The sequence below is a fragment of the Plasmodium malariae genome (assembly GCF_900090045.1).
Source record: "Plasmodium malariae genome assembly, chromosome: 9".
In the NCBI taxonomy this organism is placed as follows: domain Eukaryota; phylum Apicomplexa; class Aconoidasida; order Haemosporida; family Plasmodiidae; genus Plasmodium; species Plasmodium malariae.
In genome coordinates, this window is record NC_041783.1 from 988,148 (window position 1) to 1,009,356 (window position 21,209).

Here is a 21,209-nt window from a genome sequence, read left to right on the forward strand (position 1 = left end):
TAACCTCAAAAGTCGTTTTCTTTATACTTTTATATTAAAATATATCCTATGTAAATGTTTAAAACATGGAAAAAATAAAAAGGTTTATTGGATAAACATTATACTTATATGTATATTATATACACACTGTTTTTTAAGTTATTTGGAGGATATCTTCTATTTCACATATTTCTTAAAATTTAGTTCTAATCTTTTTAGGATATTTCAATGAAGTATTATTTTCTGGTTTTTGTGTATATGTACTTACACACAAATGTTTGTTTATATACGTAGAAGAATACAGTATCATTAATAGAAACAATAATTTATATTTTTTCATCTTTTGTTTATTTCCTTCACATATTTGTGCTTGTTTATCCAAATATATTTTGTTAAAATCTAAAGATAAAATAATATTATTTATAGATGTTCTTAAGATTAAAAATACATATATAATCACAGCAAATACTAAGAAATGCGAGGGAAATTATTCATAATTTACAAAGAACACGGAAATATAAACGTAATACACAGTAATTTAAAAAAAGGAGACGTAAGATACATATAGAAATATATAAAAAAATTTTACGCATAATTATGACGTCTGAGAATTTATTTGAAGTGTATATGATTGTGTATGCGTAATAAAGCACTTGATTTTAAATATATCTTAAAAAATTCGTCTAATATTTGACAAATAAGAATTTTTTCCATTACTAAAAGATAAAATAATATGGAAAAAATATAAGTTAATCCCTATATTAAATTATGTTTTACTTTTTAAGTAGTATAGTAAGAATGTCCTAATCCTTACATTCCATATAATTACATATGAGTTTTTGTAAGTAGATGACCACTACATCCGTTTCATATATAAACAGGATAAAAATAACTTATACAAAGTATACACTAATTTTTTTCGTAGAAATATCTTCAGTTTATCTCTTTTTTTAATCCAATATTTTAAATTATTGTATAATTTATGAATAATTACTGTATTTTTTGTTATAGATTGTTCAGATAATATTTGTTGTTATGTCCAATGTTCAAAATAAATAAACGCCTTTCCTGTAATTACAAAACATTTGTTGTTTTAAATACATGCTCAGCTAAATGTCTCATAAAATATGTGTAATCCTATTCACATATTAATATGCAGAAAACTCTACACATTAGCGTCCAGTAAATTTAATTTTATAAATTTACATAAATTTTTTTTATAGATGAATCATTTTTAAAAATACATATATGTGAGTAAATTAATGAAATTTTGCATTTCTATAGATGACAATTTTATTGTAATTCATAAGCTATCAATATAAGAACACAATAAGACAGACAAAGAATAAAAAAAATTGTACATTTATCATTTAATGAAAATTTTTTTTATATATGCCAGACAACTATGGGTTTTGCTTTATTATGTGTATTATTAAAAAAAATACAGTTTACATAAATGACTCCATTGTTGCATTGTAGGAAACAAGATATATATATAATGTTTCATTTTTCTTCAACTGTTAACACAAGCTAAATTATTTAGAGTTTACAAAGATATACGTTTAAAAAACTATCTTCTATACAATGTTAGAATAAGATGAGTATGCTTCCTTTTCGTGTTTAGTAATATTTCATAAAAATGTACTAAGTATACACATACTTTAATCAATATTTATAGAAAAATTTGGGCATTATTAGAGAAAGTAAAATAGATCATGTGATAAAAAGTAACTCATAAACAAAATATCAGTAATAGTCACAAATAATTAAGAGGCAAATGTTAACGAAAAATATGAGAAAATTTAATAACATTTTAAATCATGGTTTTATTATGACATAAGACATCATGAAAAGAATTACAAAAAATTCATAAAAATATTTTGAAAAAGAATGTACCTGTAATACAGCAAATGCTAAAATTATTCATGTTATATAACAAATGAATACAAATTGCTAATGTGGAATATGGAAATTTCATGTTTGTCTTATATTCAAAAAAAAAAAAGAAGTAATAAATAAAAAATAGACTAAAAGTTGTTATAAAAAATTTTTCCTGAAAACAAACAATTATTAGGGTTGTAATCGAAATAAAGCACAAATTAGAAAAAAATAAGAATTAGTTAATAAAAGAGTCACATGCTATAAAAAAACGAAAAGATATTTCATAAGAATAAAACAATGTGGTCCTTAATACAATACACATTAAATAAAAAAAAGATATCGCATCTTACACACATTTAGCACAGAAATATGAAGTTATCAAATAAATCTTACAATAAAGAACATGAATGTAACTTATTACATAAAAAAAAAAAATACTATATTTATATATAATATAATGGGCTATAATATCCTTTTATACACTTTATTAAATTTTTTCATAATTTAAAAAGAAAACAAAGAATCAACATGTTAATTTATAAAAAAACTTAAAAATATAATTGGTAAATATAAAAATATATATTGTTAAATTTACTTTACTAATTCACGTTATACCACATTATTAAATGTACATAGGTTTCTATAAAATTAGAAATATTTTCACAAATTTAATTAATTATATTAGCATCATTAATTATTATAATGTTTTTAAATAAAAATAATTAATAAAAAAAAAATTATTACATTTTTGTCTATTAAATAAATTATATAAATAAACGAAAAATAACCAATATTTATTAATTTAATTTAAATTACATTTTTTTTATAAATACTAAAAATATATTCTATTGTTTAAATAATGTATATTATTTATAATTTATATCTTTAATATATTCATATTTATTATAAGAAAATATTTATTTATTATAATATGAAATATTTTAATTATTAAAATATACTTTAATAATAATAATATTATTATTGCTACAATTTTTTCATTAATAATTTAATATTTTATTAATTAATATACTAAAAAATTAATTATTATATTATAATATAATTATTTAATATTTATTAAATATTAATTCGTTAATTATTTAATTAAAACAATCAATTATATAATTATTAAATTACTAATTATTTTATATTTATTTAAATTAATGATATAATTAATTATTTATTAATTTTTATATTTATTTAAATTAATAAAATAATTATTATATTGTTAATTGTGTTATATATAATTAAATTAGGTAATTTTCTTCATTCCTTAACCTTTTTATATTTAACCAAATTAATATTTTATTTATTAATTATTTTAATATTATAATAATTATTAATTTTTTTATTATAATAAATTTAATATTTATTTATTAATTATTTTAATATTATAAATATTATTAATTCTTTTATAATAATAAATTTAATATTTATTTATTAATTATTCTAATATTTAATTAATTTTATTTATTTAATTATTTTTATATATTATCATATCAGTACAAGATATATTTACTTAATAATTTAAACGAAACATATGATATGAAACTTAATATTATAAAAATAATTATTATTTTTAATAATGGAATATATATTTATTTCAATTGTTCACGTATTTAAAATTACATAAAGTTTAAAATAATAAGTCATAATTATTAAATTATCTTTAGTTATTATTTGTAATATTATAATATAATTAAAATATTTAATTAATTTACTTATCATTTTTATAAATAAATAAATGAATTTATTTCTTTTATATTTAATATTTTAATACAAAAACAGAAATTCAATATTTTTGTTTAATATAATTAAATGTTAATAATTAAATGTTAATAATTAAATTAAAATCCATACTTTAATTAGCTAGTAGAAATTAATTTCGTTTGATTATATAATAAATAATATATTGTTTAATATATTAATTAAATTGTTTATTAGTTAAAATGTAATTTATATTTAATATATTAAAACTAATTAATATTTTTAATAATAGTTTAATAATACTACTATTAGCTGTATTTACATTATGCATAATAATATAATTTTATTTAAATTAGAATATCATTTTTTTAATACTAAATTAAATTAAAAAAAATAATTAAAATTTAATTGTTATTATATTTTAACTTAATAAATATATTTATTTTATATAATTAGATAATTTACTATTTATTATTTATAATTTAATTCATATACTAAATTATGAATATTTATAATTATATTTTATTTACATATATATATTATTTTTAGTATTATATAATTAAATTAATTAATTCGACCATATGAATTACTAAATTATTATTATTTAATATATATATTATTATATTTTAAAAATATTTAAAAATTTATTATTAAAAATACTTATATATAAATTATTAATTTAATTATATTATTTAATTTATGATTTGCTATTTAAAAAAAATAATTGATTTTATAATATTTTTCATAATTAAAATTAAATATTTAATTAATAAAATTATATTAATTTTATTAATTTATAAATATTAATATAATATTTATAAATTTATAGTTTAATTAAATTTATATATTTATTGTTATTAATCTATTAAAATTTTAATATAAATATATTTTTAATTATTTATTTAAATTAATATAAATTATTTATATATTTTTTTTAATTAAAATTATTGGATATTTATATTATGTTTATAATTATATAAAAAAATTATTTATGTTAATGTATTATTTATTTATTAAAATAAATTTATTTATAACTTAATTTAATATATATTATTTTATATTTATTTGTATTTTAATTTTATAATAAAAAGTATATATTTTTATTAATTTAATTATTTGTATTTAAATTTTCATTATTTATATAATATATTCCATTATATTAATTATTTAATTTATATATTTTTAATTATTTTTATTTTAATATTTTATTATAATATGTCATTTATTAATAGTTGTTTAGAATTAATAATATTTATTAAATTATAAATATATATATTTTTATTATATATATTGTATATTATTTATGAAGGATATTTATTAATTTTTGCCATTTCACTTATATGTAATTTTTTTTTTTGAGTAATAAACGGGTTTTTTAAGGTTTAATATTTTATATTATAATATTACAGTTACTATAATTTGAATTACCCTTTTTATGTTTTTCTTTGTGAAATATTTTTTAATATTTGATGATTAATATATAATTCATTAATTTTAGACATTCATGTATGATAATTATTGGTAGTTGAATAAAAAGAAAAAATAATATATGTTAAGACATAGATTCAATTTTATTAAGAAATTTAGATATAAGGATATATATGTACTATTTATAGATAAAAATTATGAATTGAAGCAAAGTTTTACCTAAATCATTAATTACTTAATATTTTATTTTTTTTAAAATTTATTAAATATCAAGATTTTTGAGAATATATGAACGATTCATTTATAAGTAAATTAGTATGTGTATTGCACATAAATATATTTTTATAGATCTAATAATGTATTTTGCAAAATTATTATTATTTTATAATTGATGTTAGAATGCACTTTCTCATATATATTACATATATTTATTTATATAATATATTTATTTACAGTAAATGTTTATTTTGTGGGAAAGGAATGCATAATTAATCGTAGTGTTATAACATAGTCTAACATTTTTATTAATTAAATTCAGTATAATATATAATGTTAATCGAATGTTTTTTGTTTATTGTTGAAAAGTGCACATTATAACTATCTATTTTTTGAATTTTTCCCTTTTATAATTTAAAATTTTCAATCCTATTTTATTTATGCTTCATAGTATTATATGAGTATATTTTATTAATAATGTCATGGATTTATAAAAGAATACGCATATACTAAATAATAACATAAACTGTGGAATCGAGGGTTTATATATTTAATCGAAAAATCAATGACAATTGACACAATAATGAATAATCTATTTTTATCTTCTTTGTTTTATGAACATATGTTTCTTTTGTTCTATGTGAAAATACATGTTTTATTTTTTTACTATTTATAAAAAAAAAAAATTATAATATGATATAGCATAAAACTTCCTATTTTTCGTAGTTATAAACATTGGATGCAAATGAAATTTTTTTCTTTTGAATATTAAAATTTATTTTTTAAGAATGTTCATTTTAATGATAAACTATATAAATGTTTATATGAGTTTAATACTTATAAGGAAAAATGATCGATTATTAATATTTTATTATTAAACTCTGTAATTGAGTAGCAATACAATTCTTAGTTTACCTTCTTTTCATTATTAAAATTATGTTTTTTTTAAAACTTACTGAATCTAAATGTTAGCAAAATATTAAGCATATAATTTTATCATGTATCATTATAGGTATTATTTAAGATGAACTGTTTTTCTGTATATTTTTGAACGTCGAATATTTTATTACTAATAACCATTCTTTTTAATTCTATATAAATAAGAAATATATTTTAAAAAGAGAATAATATTTTTTATGCATTGTCTAGTTTATAATAGACACCTGTAATAATAAAAAGAAAATTACGATGATAATGAAGATACACATATTCATTTATGAAAGTATAAAATTATTTATATACGAAAAAATGAATGACCATTCTTTTTTAATTCATACATATGTGAACACTAAATAATTTACCATAAAGTTTTAGTAACAATATTTACGATAATGATATATTATTATATAACATTAAATGTATAAAATTTTGCAATTTACAAAGTTATTATATTTTAATAATATAGAAGAATCATATACAAAATATCATATTAATAAATCGTCTGGTTGGCTCAGACATGTAAAAATTATTAATGTAAATGTTTAATGGTTATGCCTTTTTTTTATATATTTTTTTTGCTCTTAAAATTAAAAATATTGTAAACTTTTTTTTCCTTTCGTTTAATAAAATAATTATATAACTTATCATAGTTCTATAAGATTAATAATATTTATTAATAGTATAGAGAATATGTATGCAAAAACGTTTAGGTAATTCACAATTTTTTTTACAATATGTGCAACATCACAAATAGTTCTAAGTTCTTTATAATGATATATGAATTAATTTTTTAATAATTTCATACATTCTAGACAAACATAAAAGTATAAATATACTTTTTCTTTTATTAATGTAATAAAACGGGAATGAATAATTCAGAAATATTAGATATTATGATCTTTTTAGATTACTATTAATTGTTAAGACTCCTAACTTTTGGTACTATATCCTTATAAAAAAAATTAAAATTTATTTGTTCTTTACTTAATTGACTTATTATTTCTCACTAATCGAAGCATAATAAAAAGAGTTATAATTTTATTTAATTTAATATGAACTTAAAGAACATTTTGAAAAAAAATTGTTTACAATGAGAACTCAAATAAAAAAAAAAATTTTAATGTCAAAATTTGTTTTTTTTTGTTCTATATGTACAATACGTTTTGTTAATTTTAAAAATAAAATGTAAAATATGAATATACACAATATTGTATATTTAATTGAAAAAATAGGAAATTCATAAAACAATCATATATTTTAAATATATAGTAATTTCCATATACCTTTTAAGTATAAAAAAATTAATTACTTTAGCTTAATTTTTTTTGACTGCAAAAAGTTTATTTTTAAAAGCATACTTATTAAAGTTTGTAAAAACTATTTAAAAATTATATCATTTGTTAATGTTTTTGATATGGTAAAAAAATAATAAATGGTGTATATTGAAAACACAATTTAGAGTGCTACGTATAGACAAAAATACAACAATTATAAAATTATGTTAAATTTGGTGGTATTCTATTTACTCGTAAATCGTTCCAACCATCTGTCTGCTTCCTCCATTTCACTTTTCTCTTGTTTATGAAATTCCTCAACAAAGAAATTAACAGTTTCAGCAATTTTTTTCCTTATAATTATTGATTCATTATCTATATCTTGAATCTTTGTATCAGGTTTAATTATACTTAATAAATCTCTTTTCAGATCCTCTATTTTTTTATTATTTTCTTCTTCATACGATTTATTAACATTTCGTTTTAGCTTCCTCTTTTCATTTACGTATTCATGATACTTATTTATTGCGTTTGTGTACATTTTTTCTATCTCAGAAATTTCTGGTAGCTTGAAATTAAATGATTTGCAATTAAATTTTTCAAAATATGAGTGCTCTAAAATTTCTTTACACCCTTTTTTAAATCCTAACCTTTCTTCCGGATTAACATGTGTTAGCTTTTCTATTAAATCTATTAATTCAGATGATATTAAAGGTGGATATTTTATTTCTCTTTTTTTAATTTTGTTATATATGAACCATTCTGTCGAACCATCAAATGGAACTGTACATGTTACTAACTGGTAAAATGTACATCCAAGGCTCCAGAAGTCGCGTGCCCTAGCACTACATTTATTAATTAGTGCTTCTGGAGGCATAAAATTTGCAGTTCCAACATAGTTATCAAATGTTTTTTTTCTTCTATTGCTATATTTATTTATATTTGTTGAACATGTATTACTATTTACAATATTTAATTGATCATTATCTATTGTGGCAATTTTATTATCAAATTCAGAATTTTCGTTGTTAAGTTCCTTAAGAACACATTTTTTTGAATTTTTAACAAAATTGTTATTATTATCATTACTATTTGAAACTTCATCATTGTTTTCTTCATTATTTAAAATATTATCATTCTCTTCTACAGGCTCATTTTTGACATTTTCTTTTACATTACTGTTATTTGTTTTTTTTAATACAAATTTAATCAATTCCGTGTCTTTTTTGATGGGTGCATTTTTATTTGTATTTAAGGATGTATCATCCAAATCTTTAGAAGTACCAAAATCAATCAATTTTATTGTTCCATCCTTATTTATAAGAAAGTTTTCACATTTTAAGTCTCTATGAATTATATTTTTGTTATGTATATAATCTAATGCTCGAACCATTTGTAGTATTAAACAAAAAGTTATATTTTCATCAATTCCAACACTCCGGCTTCTTAAAAATTCCCACAACTCATAATCAGCATATTCATACAATAAATATACATTTTCTTTGTCTTTAAATGTGTCAATTAATTTGATAACATTTGGATGCCCTGGAATATTTAATTTTGTCATAGTATGTTTCTCTGTTAAAACAGAATTAACTTTATTCATTCTGTTAACTTCTTCTTTTTTAAATATTTTAAGTGAGAATATTTTCGATGGGTCATTCTTCAATTTCACCATGAAAACTTCACTGAAGTTGCCACTTCCTAAGTGCATATATATTTCAAAATCATCTTTACAGTATTTTCTGTTTCTCTTATCCTTTTCAACTTTTATTACATTTTCTTCAATATCATAGATATTTTTATTGAGTAAAAATCCTTTTTTCATTTTTTCATCCCTTTTGTTACATATATTTTAAATAATGAATTTAGTATACTTATTCAATAATCTAAGAAATTCATTGTAAACTATTTAATTTTTGTCTTAATAAAAAAAAAAAGAAAGAAGAAAAAAATGTTTTTAAGTTTTTTAGCTAATAAGCCCACAGCAAGGGTACTTAACGGGTGCAGATACTCACATAAAATTATAATTATCGGAAAACATATAACTAAACTTGTTTAAACAAGCAGTAAAATGTCTTGATATTTTAGCTTAAAATAATTTAAAATTTTATTTTTACGGATTGAAATTTATAAAACTTTAAAAATAGTACATAACTATTTATGTTATATTTCATTATTACTGTTTTTAATCCTTCCGTAAGGAAAAATTAATTGTTACACGTGCAAAAATAATTTAAGCAAATTAAAAATAAAAATGACTTATCGACTATAACAATAAGAAATTTAAATATAATAGAGGGATGATTTAATGGAAAAAAAAATTATTGTAATGAAAGAATTAAAGAACAAAAAGCATTTTTAATTTTGATTTATTGTGTGCACGTTTAGTAATTTGTAATGAAAAATACAAAAATCTTTACAATTAAATTTTAGTGTTTAACAGATTAAATAAATAATAAAAAAAAAAATATAATAAATAAATAAATAAATATATATATATATATTAATTAATATGTAAAATAATTGGAGTAATTAAAAATGAAGTATTTTTATAATCTCTGTATGCGTGAATAAATATACACATTCTATATATGCATATTGTCAAATTGGACCATATGCATTAATGTCTTCCTTTATTTGAATAAAAGTGTCAAGAACCCCTATAATTCTATCATTTCCTTTACCATTCGTTGTAAAAATATTATGTAAATTCTTTATTTGTGTTAACTCTAAGTCAATAGCCTTTTTTTGTATTGCTACCCCGAACTGCTTCCATAAATCATCGTCATTAATTTTCATCTTTTGTAAGTTTATTATAATATCATATAAATGCTGGACATGCATATTAATACATTTTCTTTTTAAATGATAAAATACATGATATAATATTCTTCTGTCATTTATTTTTAATTTATGTATACTTGTAACAATTTCATGCATCATTGAGCTATTTACAGTGTGATCTAATCTTAAAAATCTTGATAACTCTAAGGCGTATTCAATTATCTTTTTATTTTTTATTTCATATTCTCTTAAACATACCCAAATACTTGTTATTCCTTGGGCGGTTACCATCATTTTATTGTTTTTAATATTTTTTATAATAAAATTGAATAAAAATAAAAAAAAAAAAGGATCAGTTTTATTCATAATAGCATATGATTTCATGATCATACAAATATCTTGACTTAGATTCTTTCTACAACCATATATATCTATTTTATTCTCACTATTATCTTCATAAACATTTTCTAAACCTTGTTCTTGTGACTCCAGTATTTCCCTTTTGTTGAATTGTTTATTAACATAAGATGTACTGCTATTTTTAATTTGAGATTTATTTTTATTAATTTTCTTATTTTCACATTCATTAACTTTTTCCTCTATATTCGTATTTACGTCGTCTATATAATTTTCTTTTACTGTATTGTTTTGTGTTATGTCATTAAACTCTTGATCTAATAAATTTATTAACTGGTATACTCTATTTTTTACGCACACCATTTCCAAAGGAGGTAATCTATTTATCTTAGAATATGCCCAAGATATTAATGATAATTCATGAAGAGTCATTGTTTTAATACATCCCCGTAATATTTTATTTATTTCCATAAATAGATCTGATAAATAAAAATTATTTTTCGCATAACTCCAAGCTATTATACTAACTGACTTATTATCGTAATTTAAAATGTTGTTTCTTAAAACATTTTCGTAAATAAATAAAAGTGATTTTGTGTGCCCCAAAATTGCGTATCTATGAATAATAAAAAAAAAAAGAAAACAGAAAAAAAAAGGCAATTATGAAATAGAATGAAATATTTAAAAATAGATAAAGCCTTTTTTTTGTATATTTTTTTATTTTTTTATGTGTAATATTGTTTTTAAATATTTACCTGTGTACAAGTGTGCTTATGTTTGATCTAAAAATGTTTATGTTACTAAATATGAAATCATTATAACAGTTAAAAGTTGGACATAATAAATCAACTTTTTTCATATGATGAATGTATGTTAATGAAGCTATAATATCTCTTTTACTGAATTTTTCTGAAATATTACGAAATTAAAAAAAAAAAAAAGGTAAAACAGTTATATCATACAAAATTGTACAATATAAAAGGCTAACATGTCTTTCTTATTTTTATGGTCAATACACATTCAATAAAAAATAAATTATCCACGTTTTTTTTGTTTGCTTTTTTTTTTTTTTTTAATCTTTATTAATACCTTTGTTGTCATTACAAAACCTCATAAACTCATCGAAGTACACATATTTATTCATCAAACTTGCGTAATAAGTATCATGTTTCCAATTTAAAATTTTAGCATGTCGCTTTACAATCAACAAAAATTTCATCGTCCTTGTTGTATATTAAACATGTTCATTACTCACGTTAAAAAAAGAAAACAAAAGAAAATATTAAGATATTAATTTTATGTAAATATCTCATTATCTCAAATTATCATATTATACAAAAATTTTACTATTTAACGTTTTTCTAAAATTCTGTGGTGTAAAAGTATCTTAAAAAAAAAGGCACTATGGTGTAGTGTAAATTTTTTTCTATTTCCCAAGTCTTTTATTTCATAAAAATTCTGTCGAAGAGAAAGCTCAAAAAAGAAATAAAATAATTTTTCTTATATATTCACTTCATGAAAAAAAGGGACTTTTTTTGAAAAAAAAATTTTAATAAAAGGTGTTTTTACAACAAAATTAAAATATTATGCAAAATATTAAATAAAATATAATGTAAAAATACTTATTAAAATATAAAAAATGAAACTGCATAAAAATAGAATTATTTGTCGTGTACTTTCCAATATTTTCATATTTTTTTTAATTAAAATTTAAAGTTTTATAGGGGGAGTGAAAAGAAAAAAGAAAAACAAAAAAGGAATAATCAAATATATTTTGTTTCTTCCTTTGCTGTGAGTTTAAATATGAACCCAAAAAATAACATAATTGCACCAGTTGAGATGGCTATAACGTTAAAAGGCATACCTGAAAATAAGAAAAGATTAAATGTTATACGTTTAGGAAAGGAAAAAAAAAAATGAAACTATATATACAAGCATAATTAAATATGTAAAATATATATACGTATATGTACATATATATATAAGTATATATGTTTGATATGTGTATGGTAGGAAAAGTTGAACGCTGTGTCCTTGTTTTTTCGGTTTGTTTAATTATACGCACTTGTATCTGGCAAAATTATATCTATTAACATTGATGGAGTATATTTATACATGAACCCGTTTTCCTCATTTGAAACGTGATTTCTTTTTTGCATGAATATTCCACTACCTAATAAAATACCCCTATCTATATCAAACTCAAATTCGAATGACCTCAGTTGTATTTTGATTACTTCAAATCTAAGATTATTATGCAATTATGAAAATATAAAAAATATCATAAAATAATATATAATTGAAATAAGACAAAATAAAACAGAATAAAGAGAAACAAAAAAGAATAAAGTAAAATAAAACAAAAATCTTTAACAATGAGCAATTCCGCTAGGAATAAAAAAAAGAAAAATAGCTAAATTTATATTTAAAAAAGGGAAAAGCAATGTATTTTACATACCTCATTATTATTTCACATTGGGGGGGTAGATTGTGCTTAAGTGTAATGTAGTAAAAGTTTCCATTTCTTGGTATATATTCAAAATTGTCAAAATTACTAAATCTAATATTAAATTTTTTAAGTGCATTAATACCGAAATAAATAAATTTACAATTTTCCTTCAATTTATGATCCTCGTTTGCGCTTTTTCCTTGTATCATTATAGTGTGTAACAAAGGGGATAAATAATAAGGTAATTTATCATAAAATATAAAATCACTGTTGTGTTTTTTATTTAAATTTTGAAATATATATAATAATGAACTTTGTTTCTTTTTTATATCAGCAGTTATCATACTATTCGCTTCTTCTTTAATGACATTGACATTTATGTATTCCTCTAAAATATTACGTTTTCCGTTTTGTAGTATATTATATAAATTTATATTATCATATGCTAAATTTATATTACCGTATCTTTCTAAAATTGTTGAAACAAAGTTTTCTTCCTTTTTTTTAACAACAAGTGAAGTTCTGTCTACTAGTGGACATTCGTTCAAAATGTATTTACTATTTATCAAATCTATAACACTCACGTCTTTTTTATGCTCATGCTCTGTTATATAATCTACATAAAGCACTAATAAGTTTTCATTAGTGTCATTTAGTTCGAATCCTATATTGCTGGAAAGCTTTGATATTAAATATGTGGGACTTACTGCATTGAATAAACCTCCAAAATTTTTGCATGGATACAGCTTCTTAATTATTGAAAAATTTTCAGTACATATACTTTCATCAGGCAGAAATGCAAAAATTTTATTATCAATTTTTATTAAATTTTTTATTTTCAGAAGGTTAGTTGATATACCTGTAATGGACCAAATATCATTTAATAACTGTCGTAAAAGAAATATTTCCTTATTTGAAAATTCGCTATTTGTTTTTTCTTTTCCTTTTTCATCTTTTCCTGTTTCTTTAGAAACATTATTATCATTTTCTATTTCCTTCAATTCAACTGCAAGAGTAAATCCAAAAGGATAGGTGTCCAAATATTTGTTGTTGTAAAAACTTCGGTATACACCTCTTTTTATGTTAATTTTAAGTGATTTCACATAGTTCAGTATCTTTAATATATTTGCAGGAAGAAAATTTTCTTTATAATTTTTTCCATTAATAATTAGTTTTAGTGTAATATGCACTAAATTATTATCTAGAGGTAATAAATTAACACTTTCATCTATTACATAAGAATTTACTAATGCAGTAAAATATAGGATGAATAAACAAAAATATTTCATACTTTTCATTTGAATTTTTCAATGTTAAAAAATGAATTTAATCTTTTTTTAATATGTAAAATTTTTATTTCAATGAGATGAAATGTTAAACTTTTCTTATTTTTTTTTCAATTTTATATTCTATTTAAATAATTAAAAAGAATAATTATTTAATTAAAAAAAAAAAAAAATTAATACTACTTTTGTTTCGATGTATTGTTCTAGCAACATGTAAGCAATATTCACAATATTAAGCGTAAATTATTCGTTAAAAAAAAAAAAAAAAAAAAAGGGCAAGGACAAGAATAAAGATATGAAAAATTACTACGCAAAAAGTACTTCCTATTTTTCTCTTATATATATTTATCCATGTCATAGCTTAATTTTTTATAGTACACAAAAATTTTTTTTTTTTTTAATTTTAAAAAGGTAAAAGGGCAAATCTTCTTCTTTTCGAGAGTGTGAATCTTTTCTTATCTTTTTTTTTTTCCTTTTTACTTTGTATTGCGTTCAAAAAATGGTAATATGCCAAAATGTCTAATATATCTGAAGAATTATCTTTATTAAGAATTCTAATCTGAAATAGAAATGACGGGAAAGAAAAGAAATGATATGAACAGAAAAAAAAAAAAAAACTACGATAATGAACGAAAAAAATAAGCAAACAAGGCGAATGAAAAAATGTCCTTATTTGTATTAAGTACCTTTTTATATAAATTTTTATTTCTTTCACTTAAGTATTTGTCTATGTATGGGTGACAAAACCTATTTTGAATTTCTTTGGATTTAATCTTTTTCATATATGGTGGGTAATACCAATAATTAAATGCAAAATGATCTAAAAAAAAAAAAATAAATAAATGTGCAATTAAAACACATCGCAGGTGAAAGGAAAATTAAATTTGAAAAATATATTAAAAATTATGTGTAATAATACAATAATATTATTATTTAATCTTAAAAATTATAGTACATTTTTCATTTGAAAAGGACTTCACTTCGTGAAACCATCCGCAGGGCAAATATACTGTTAAAGGGTTAGCAAAAGAAACATACATAATTGTGTTCACATATAAAAATATTTAAACGCATACATACACATATACATGCATACATATGTATATATGGAATAAACACATTTTTATTCATAGCTCATTTATATAATATCATATAAGTAATATATTAATATCACGAATATCCATATTATTTTTTAACATATATCCCCTTCATTCAAGCAGACTTCAATATATTTTTTCTCTATATCGGTATTTTTGCTGAAAATATCTTCATCTAAAAATTTACGAAAAAAAAAAAAAAATATATATATATAATACAAAATAGGTATTTCTATATTATAATTATTTAATTCTATTATAACATCAACAAGAATAAATAAAAAAAAAAAATTAAAATAATTTTAACCAGGTTTTCTTTCTATTGTGTTTAGAAGGCAAAAATGCTCTGGGATGTCATGTCTAATATTCCCTTTACGACGGAATTCAAGTTTACGCATTTTGTAATTTAAAATATTATTTTCCAGTTCGTCATATCTATAAATAAATAGAAAAAAAAAAGACATTTTTTAGAGTGCCATATTAAATAATGACCTGCTTAGACATATATATATTTATTTATTTATTTATTTATTTATTTTTTTGGTATGTACTTTTGTTCTGCATTATTTATGGAATTTTCTAATATTTTACGTTCATATGGACTGACTAAGAAGGTAAAAAAAAAAAAAAATTAAAAGAATATATAATAAGAATACAATAGAGCGGTATAAAAATTTGGTACGTAAATTAAATTATTACAAATTTTTTTACTTTCTTTGTCCAAATAAAAAGACATTGCACTGATATCTCGTTGTACTTTATCCATCTTTCTTTTGTACACATCTAAATAATAAGCTCCTATAATAGGACATATACAATAGGAATAATTACATACATATATATGCGTATTATTCAGCAAATTATTTGTTGTTTACTCATTGGTTTTATATATAAATATATAATTTTTTTTTTTTTTTTTTTAATTTTCACCGTCACTTCTAATTAATGGGGAGTAGGTAATTAAACCATTGTTGTAAACCTTGTAAATATTTCCTGTATAATTATGTTTTAAAATCATATCATAATTTTATAACATTAATACTGTTAATTTTTGCTATCAATTAAAAAGAAATGTAAGTAATTTTATATGGATATTAAAATAAATTATATTACCATTTGTTTTTAAAGCATGAGCAAATTTTGGACTGTATATCCTAAATATTTTTCTTCCTAAAAGAGTTATATATGTAAGAAATTAAAAATATTATGCTAATTTGTACAGTAAGATAAATTAAAAATTCATGCGTGCAGTAATATAGTTGGTATTACCTTTTAGTAGTACATATAAATTATCATGATAATCGTGATGCAAAAATGTTTTTAAATCTTGGTCTTTATTATTTCCCAGCCAAATATTGTATTGGTATATTTCTAAATTGCTAAAAAGTGTTCATAATTAAAAGAAAATGATGATATGATACGATATGAAGGAATATGAAAAAGGGCAAAAAAAAAAAAAAAAAAAAATTAATACGTAAAATAAAATAAAAGATACCACAAGAAAACATAATATACGATAAGACAGTATAACAAGTGATGAAACACGACATGCTAAAACGAAGAAATAACATATAAAGAAGTAAAAGAAAGTAATAATGAATTACCCCATTATTTCCAGTTGCTTTGGAAGATAGTTTATCATTTGGCTAGTAACTGAGTTGCAAAGGTCAGATGGAAAATAAGCATTTTCTTTTATATATTGCGTATTTAAATAATAATCCGTATTTCCTTCTTCTATTAATGTCAAAAAATCGTGAAAGTTCATCTCTTTTTTCTTTCCTATTCCAAAAGTATTTGATATCTTTTGTTCCAATTCAACATTAACATTTTTTATATTTTCCTTCATAAAATTTATGTCTATATTACGTCCATTTTTAATTATATGTTCACTAACAAAAAAAAAAAAAAAAAAAAAAAAAAAAATCCGAATTTGTGAATATTATGTCATTAATTTATCTAAAAAGAATATAGAAATATATATAACAATATAATTATGCACACCTTCTTAATATACACGGTTTTCTTCTTATAATGTAATCACAATAAAACTGCTCTGCGCTTATGTTTTCATCAATTCGATCAATTTTGTTTAATTTTTCTTTATGGAAACAAAACCTAAAAAGTTAAAAATAGATTATATAATAAAATTTAATATAATACATATTTATTATTTTTGTCTGGCATATTAAAAAGAAATATACATTTTTTTTTTTTCATAATATATCACAAAAAATGTTTTTACAGTAAATAATAAATATATACCCATCATAATCGTTTTTTAGAGGCATTTTGGAGAGTTGCATAAAATTAAATTTTTTAATTTTAAAAGGGAAGTTTTATATCTTATATTATTTCATAATTATAAAATATATGCATATATACATACATATATATATATTCCTTGTGTTTGTAAAAACGTGAAAACCGCCTTACACAGTTTTTCCTGTAATATTATTGTTATATTCCTAATTTGTTTCTACAGAAATTAACGGAATACATTCATATAGAGTGTTTTATATTCATAGAAGTTATCTCATTACAATAAAAAGTAAAGAAAATTCATGTACAATATTGTATTATTTATTTTATTATAAAATTCAATTCATTTCTATTTCATAACATTTTTTTTGCTTTTTGCCATCTAATTTTATAATGTTACATCATATGAAAAATGAAAAAAAAAAGAGTACATTATAAATAAAAAATATATAATTATGAGAAGTTTTATACACGTAGTTCTTTTTAAAAAATATTTCTTATATTATTAAATAAGTCTCTTCAAAAGAGGGGGAAAAACTCTCATTAGATATAATAGAAAATGATACAAAGTACAATCCTATTATTTTATTTAATTTCATATAATTCAACAATACGGGAAAAAACATTTTGTGTATTCTTATACATATGTATCTATGACGTTTACATAGTCTATTAAATATTACGTTTTTTGCTATTTAACAATACATATAAAAAAAAAGGAGTTCGGTTTAATTTTTCTAACAGGCGTACACATTAAAGATCGGTGCTATGATAATTCTTTTATTTACTTTAAAAAAAAAAAAAAATGTTAATAAATTATTAAGAAAAAATAACATTTATTTTACAAGAGAAAGACAATTCTTTCTAAACAAATTTTTACTTTTTTCAATTTTTTTTTTTTATACTACGTTATTTTATTATTATAATTAATCTTTTTACTCCATAAAATTTCTAATTTACTAGTTTATTTTGTTGAAGTTTTTTTTTTTTTTTTTTTTTTTTTAGATTGTTAAAAATGGACATATATTTGTCGTAAATAAATAACCATGACGCTTAAATTTTTGGCATTTATGATTCTTTCTCCTCTGAATTATAAGTTATATTTATTTTTATAAAAAAGAGAATAATATATCAAAATGTTCATATAAGTAACATATATATATATATTTATTTATTTATTATAGGAATATATATATTTTTTTTTCATTATAAATCATCCATTATAAAAGATACAATAATGTAGTTGAATACCATTATTCTTACGTCTTATAATAATTACTATGTAACAATATTGCTGCTGCATTACAGTAATATTACTATATAATATTACGTTTATACATTTTTTTATGCATAATATATCTGACAAATTTATTTGTTTATTATGTGCATAATTGTATAATAAAAGTATAAAATAACAAGTATTTTTTACGTTTTATTTTATTTAATTTTATTAAATAAAAAGCAAAATATGCTAATAACATTGTGAAAAAAAAAAAAAAAAAAATGCGTTCATTTTTTTTATAATTTGCTCAATAGTTCCGTTTTTATGTAAATATTAATATTTCGTTCATAAACAATGTAATAAAAAATTCTTAAAACAATTATATTATCTCTAAGTATAATTTTTACACGCCTATGTACTTGTTTGGAACAATATTTCATAACACATTTATAGAAAAATTTTTATAGAAAAATATAAAAAGAAAAATGACAGGAATGCTTGAATGTATTTCAGTTGGCATTATTTCTTTATTATTTATAAAAATATATGCATTATTTTGTAAAAATAAAAATGAAATCAGAGTAAATTTAAAAACAAAACAAGATGGTAAGTGTCTGGGTTCACTAAATTTGCATGTCGATATAATATGCGATATAACAAATAATTTTGGGAAATATTATGCTAAAGAAGCTATTAAAAAAAAATATATCATAGGTATAATTCCTGTATATAAAACTTATAATAAAGAATATGAAGATATTAATAGATTTAATGAATTCATGGCTGAGTTGTTTAAGTTTTTAAATATGCGAAATGGAAAACTAATATTGGCAAGTGAAGATAACTGTATAGTTAATTTTTTACACACAGAGCTAAAATCCGAAGAGGAAAAAGAAGAAAGAGAAGATAAAGTTGAAGCAGAAAATTATTATGATGATAACATATTATTAGGGTCTTGTATTATTATTAATGAAAAAGTTTCTGTTGTTGTTTGTGTTATTAAATATGAAAAAGAAATTGAAAAACAACTTCATTTTTTTTTAAGGAATAAAAAAAAAGGCATGTTTGTAATTGTAAACAATATATTCTTAAATAATAATATAAAAAAAGATGATAAAAGATTTAAAAATATGGAAATATTAGAAAAGAAATGTTCCTTAATTCAACAAGGTGACAGTGATATTAATAATTTCTTATCCTTTTTTGATTTCTTTAATGTTAAGAAGGAATATTTAAATGATATTTACTCAATTATACAAATTAATATGAAAAATTTTACCTACTTTTATAAGCTTTTAGGAAATTATGTAACTGCAGAAACTTATCTAAATGGATATATGTATGGAAATCTTGTGGATACGAAAATATACAACTCCTTAATGGATATTTATTATGATGTAATTTCTGAAGCCATAAAAAAAGATAATAAAAAAATCCATATGAAAAAATTTTATACATTTTATGGTCAAAAGTGTGATTACAGGAAAATAGTAAAATTTACTTTGATGAGGTTGGAAAACAATATATTATTTTATATTTATGACATTTATTTTTATATATACTACCAACTGATTTTATACTTTTCATAATAACAGTCCAAACAGTTATTATCCCTCAATGTTTTTTCTGTGTCACTAATTTTTTTTAAGTGTTTAACGGTTCTGTAAATGGAGTACAATGAATGTACATATATAATATGTCTATATGTGCGCGTATATATATAAGTATATTATATACCCACAACTGCAAAAGTATAATAATGAAATGCTATATTTTTTCCGTTGTCGCTTATCTCTTTTTCATTAACTTTTCCCCATTACATGTATATATATATATATATGCATTGTACGTGCATCCAATTTATTCTATTTTTGAACAGCAGAATTTTCTAATATTTTTTCTTTTTTCGTATACATATTAAAATTATATTATTATATATTTATGCATTATACAAAGGTTTACTTTTTCAAAGCCCCTCTTGTTATGTCAAACTTTTAAGCACATGTAAATATAAAAATAAATGTACACACAAACGTTTACACATTATACATATATGTACATGAATATGTTCTTTTACCACTGTCATATTAAATATATTGTATACATATAAATACCCTTTTATATTAAAATATATAAACCTTGTAATAATAATTTGTTGCTTATTTTGAAAAAAAAATGAAACTGAAATTTTGTATTAAATTCTTCTTTTTTTTTTAAAATAAAACACATTTTTTATCAAAACCTTAAAAATTTTCAACGAAAAGGTAAAAACTACTTATTAACAATTATATATATTAACTTATATATTTATCATATTATGGTAATCAAAAG

The 21,209-nt window shown here is 19.7% G+C and overlaps 5 protein-coding genes across 5 annotated transcripts; 1 reads left to right on the plus strand and 4 right to left on the minus strand.

Moving 5' to 3' along the window:
- Positions 1 to 7,665: 7,665 nt before the first annotated feature.
- On the minus strand, positions 7,666 to 9,249 carry PmUG01_09031100 (serine/threonine protein kinase, putative; the record flags this gene model as incomplete). The annotated part of the gene is made up of 1 exon (XM_029005002.1): positions 7,666 to 9,249. One exon carries the CDS (start codon positions 9,247 to 9,249, stop codon positions 7,666 to 7,668), a length of 1,584 nt encoding a protein of 527 aa, XP_028861635.1.
- A 776-nt stretch (positions 9,250 to 10,025) lies between these two features.
- On the minus strand, positions 10,026 to 11,784 carry PmUG01_09031200 (conserved Plasmodium protein, unknown function; the record flags this gene model as incomplete). The annotated part of the gene is made up of 3 exons (XM_029005003.1): positions 10,026 to 11,181; positions 11,321 to 11,474; positions 11,655 to 11,784. 3 exons carry the CDS (start codon positions 11,782 to 11,784, stop codon positions 10,026 to 10,028), a joined length of 1,440 nt encoding a protein of 479 aa, XP_028861636.1.
- A 544-nt stretch (positions 11,785 to 12,328) lies between these two features.
- PmUG01_09031300 (GPI transamidase component GPI16, putative) lies at positions 12,329 to 14,312 on the minus strand (the record flags this gene model as incomplete). The annotated part of the gene is made up of 3 exons (XM_029005004.1): positions 12,329 to 12,429; positions 12,631 to 12,809; positions 13,024 to 14,312. The coding sequence occupies 3 exons, from the start codon at positions 14,310 to 14,312 to the stop codon at positions 12,329 to 12,331; spliced, it is 1,569 nt and encodes a 522-aa protein (XP_028861637.1).
- A 391-nt stretch (positions 14,313 to 14,703) lies between these two features.
- Positions 14,704 to 17,685, minus strand: PmUG01_09031400 (cupin-like protein, putative; the record flags this gene model as incomplete). The annotated part of the gene is made up of 13 exons (XM_029005005.1): positions 14,704 to 14,859; positions 14,987 to 15,120; positions 15,256 to 15,309; positions 15,498 to 15,572; positions 15,705 to 15,832; positions 15,949 to 16,003; positions 16,109 to 16,195; positions 16,328 to 16,390; positions 16,511 to 16,567; positions 16,667 to 16,776; positions 17,002 to 17,286; positions 17,399 to 17,512; positions 17,660 to 17,685. The coding sequence occupies 13 exons, from the start codon at positions 17,683 to 17,685 to the stop codon at positions 14,704 to 14,706; spliced, it is 1,344 nt and encodes a 447-aa protein (XP_028861638.1).
- Positions 17,686 to 19,363: 1,678 nt separating this feature from the next.
- On the plus strand, positions 19,364 to 20,467 carry PmUG01_09031500 (conserved Plasmodium protein, unknown function; the record flags this gene model as incomplete). Its single annotated transcript, XM_029005006.1, has 1 exon — positions 19,364 to 20,467. The coding sequence occupies one exon, from the start codon at positions 19,364 to 19,366 to the stop codon at positions 20,465 to 20,467; it is 1,104 nt and encodes a 367-aa protein (XP_028861639.1).
- Between the last annotated feature and the right edge of the window lie 742 nt (positions 20,468 to 21,209).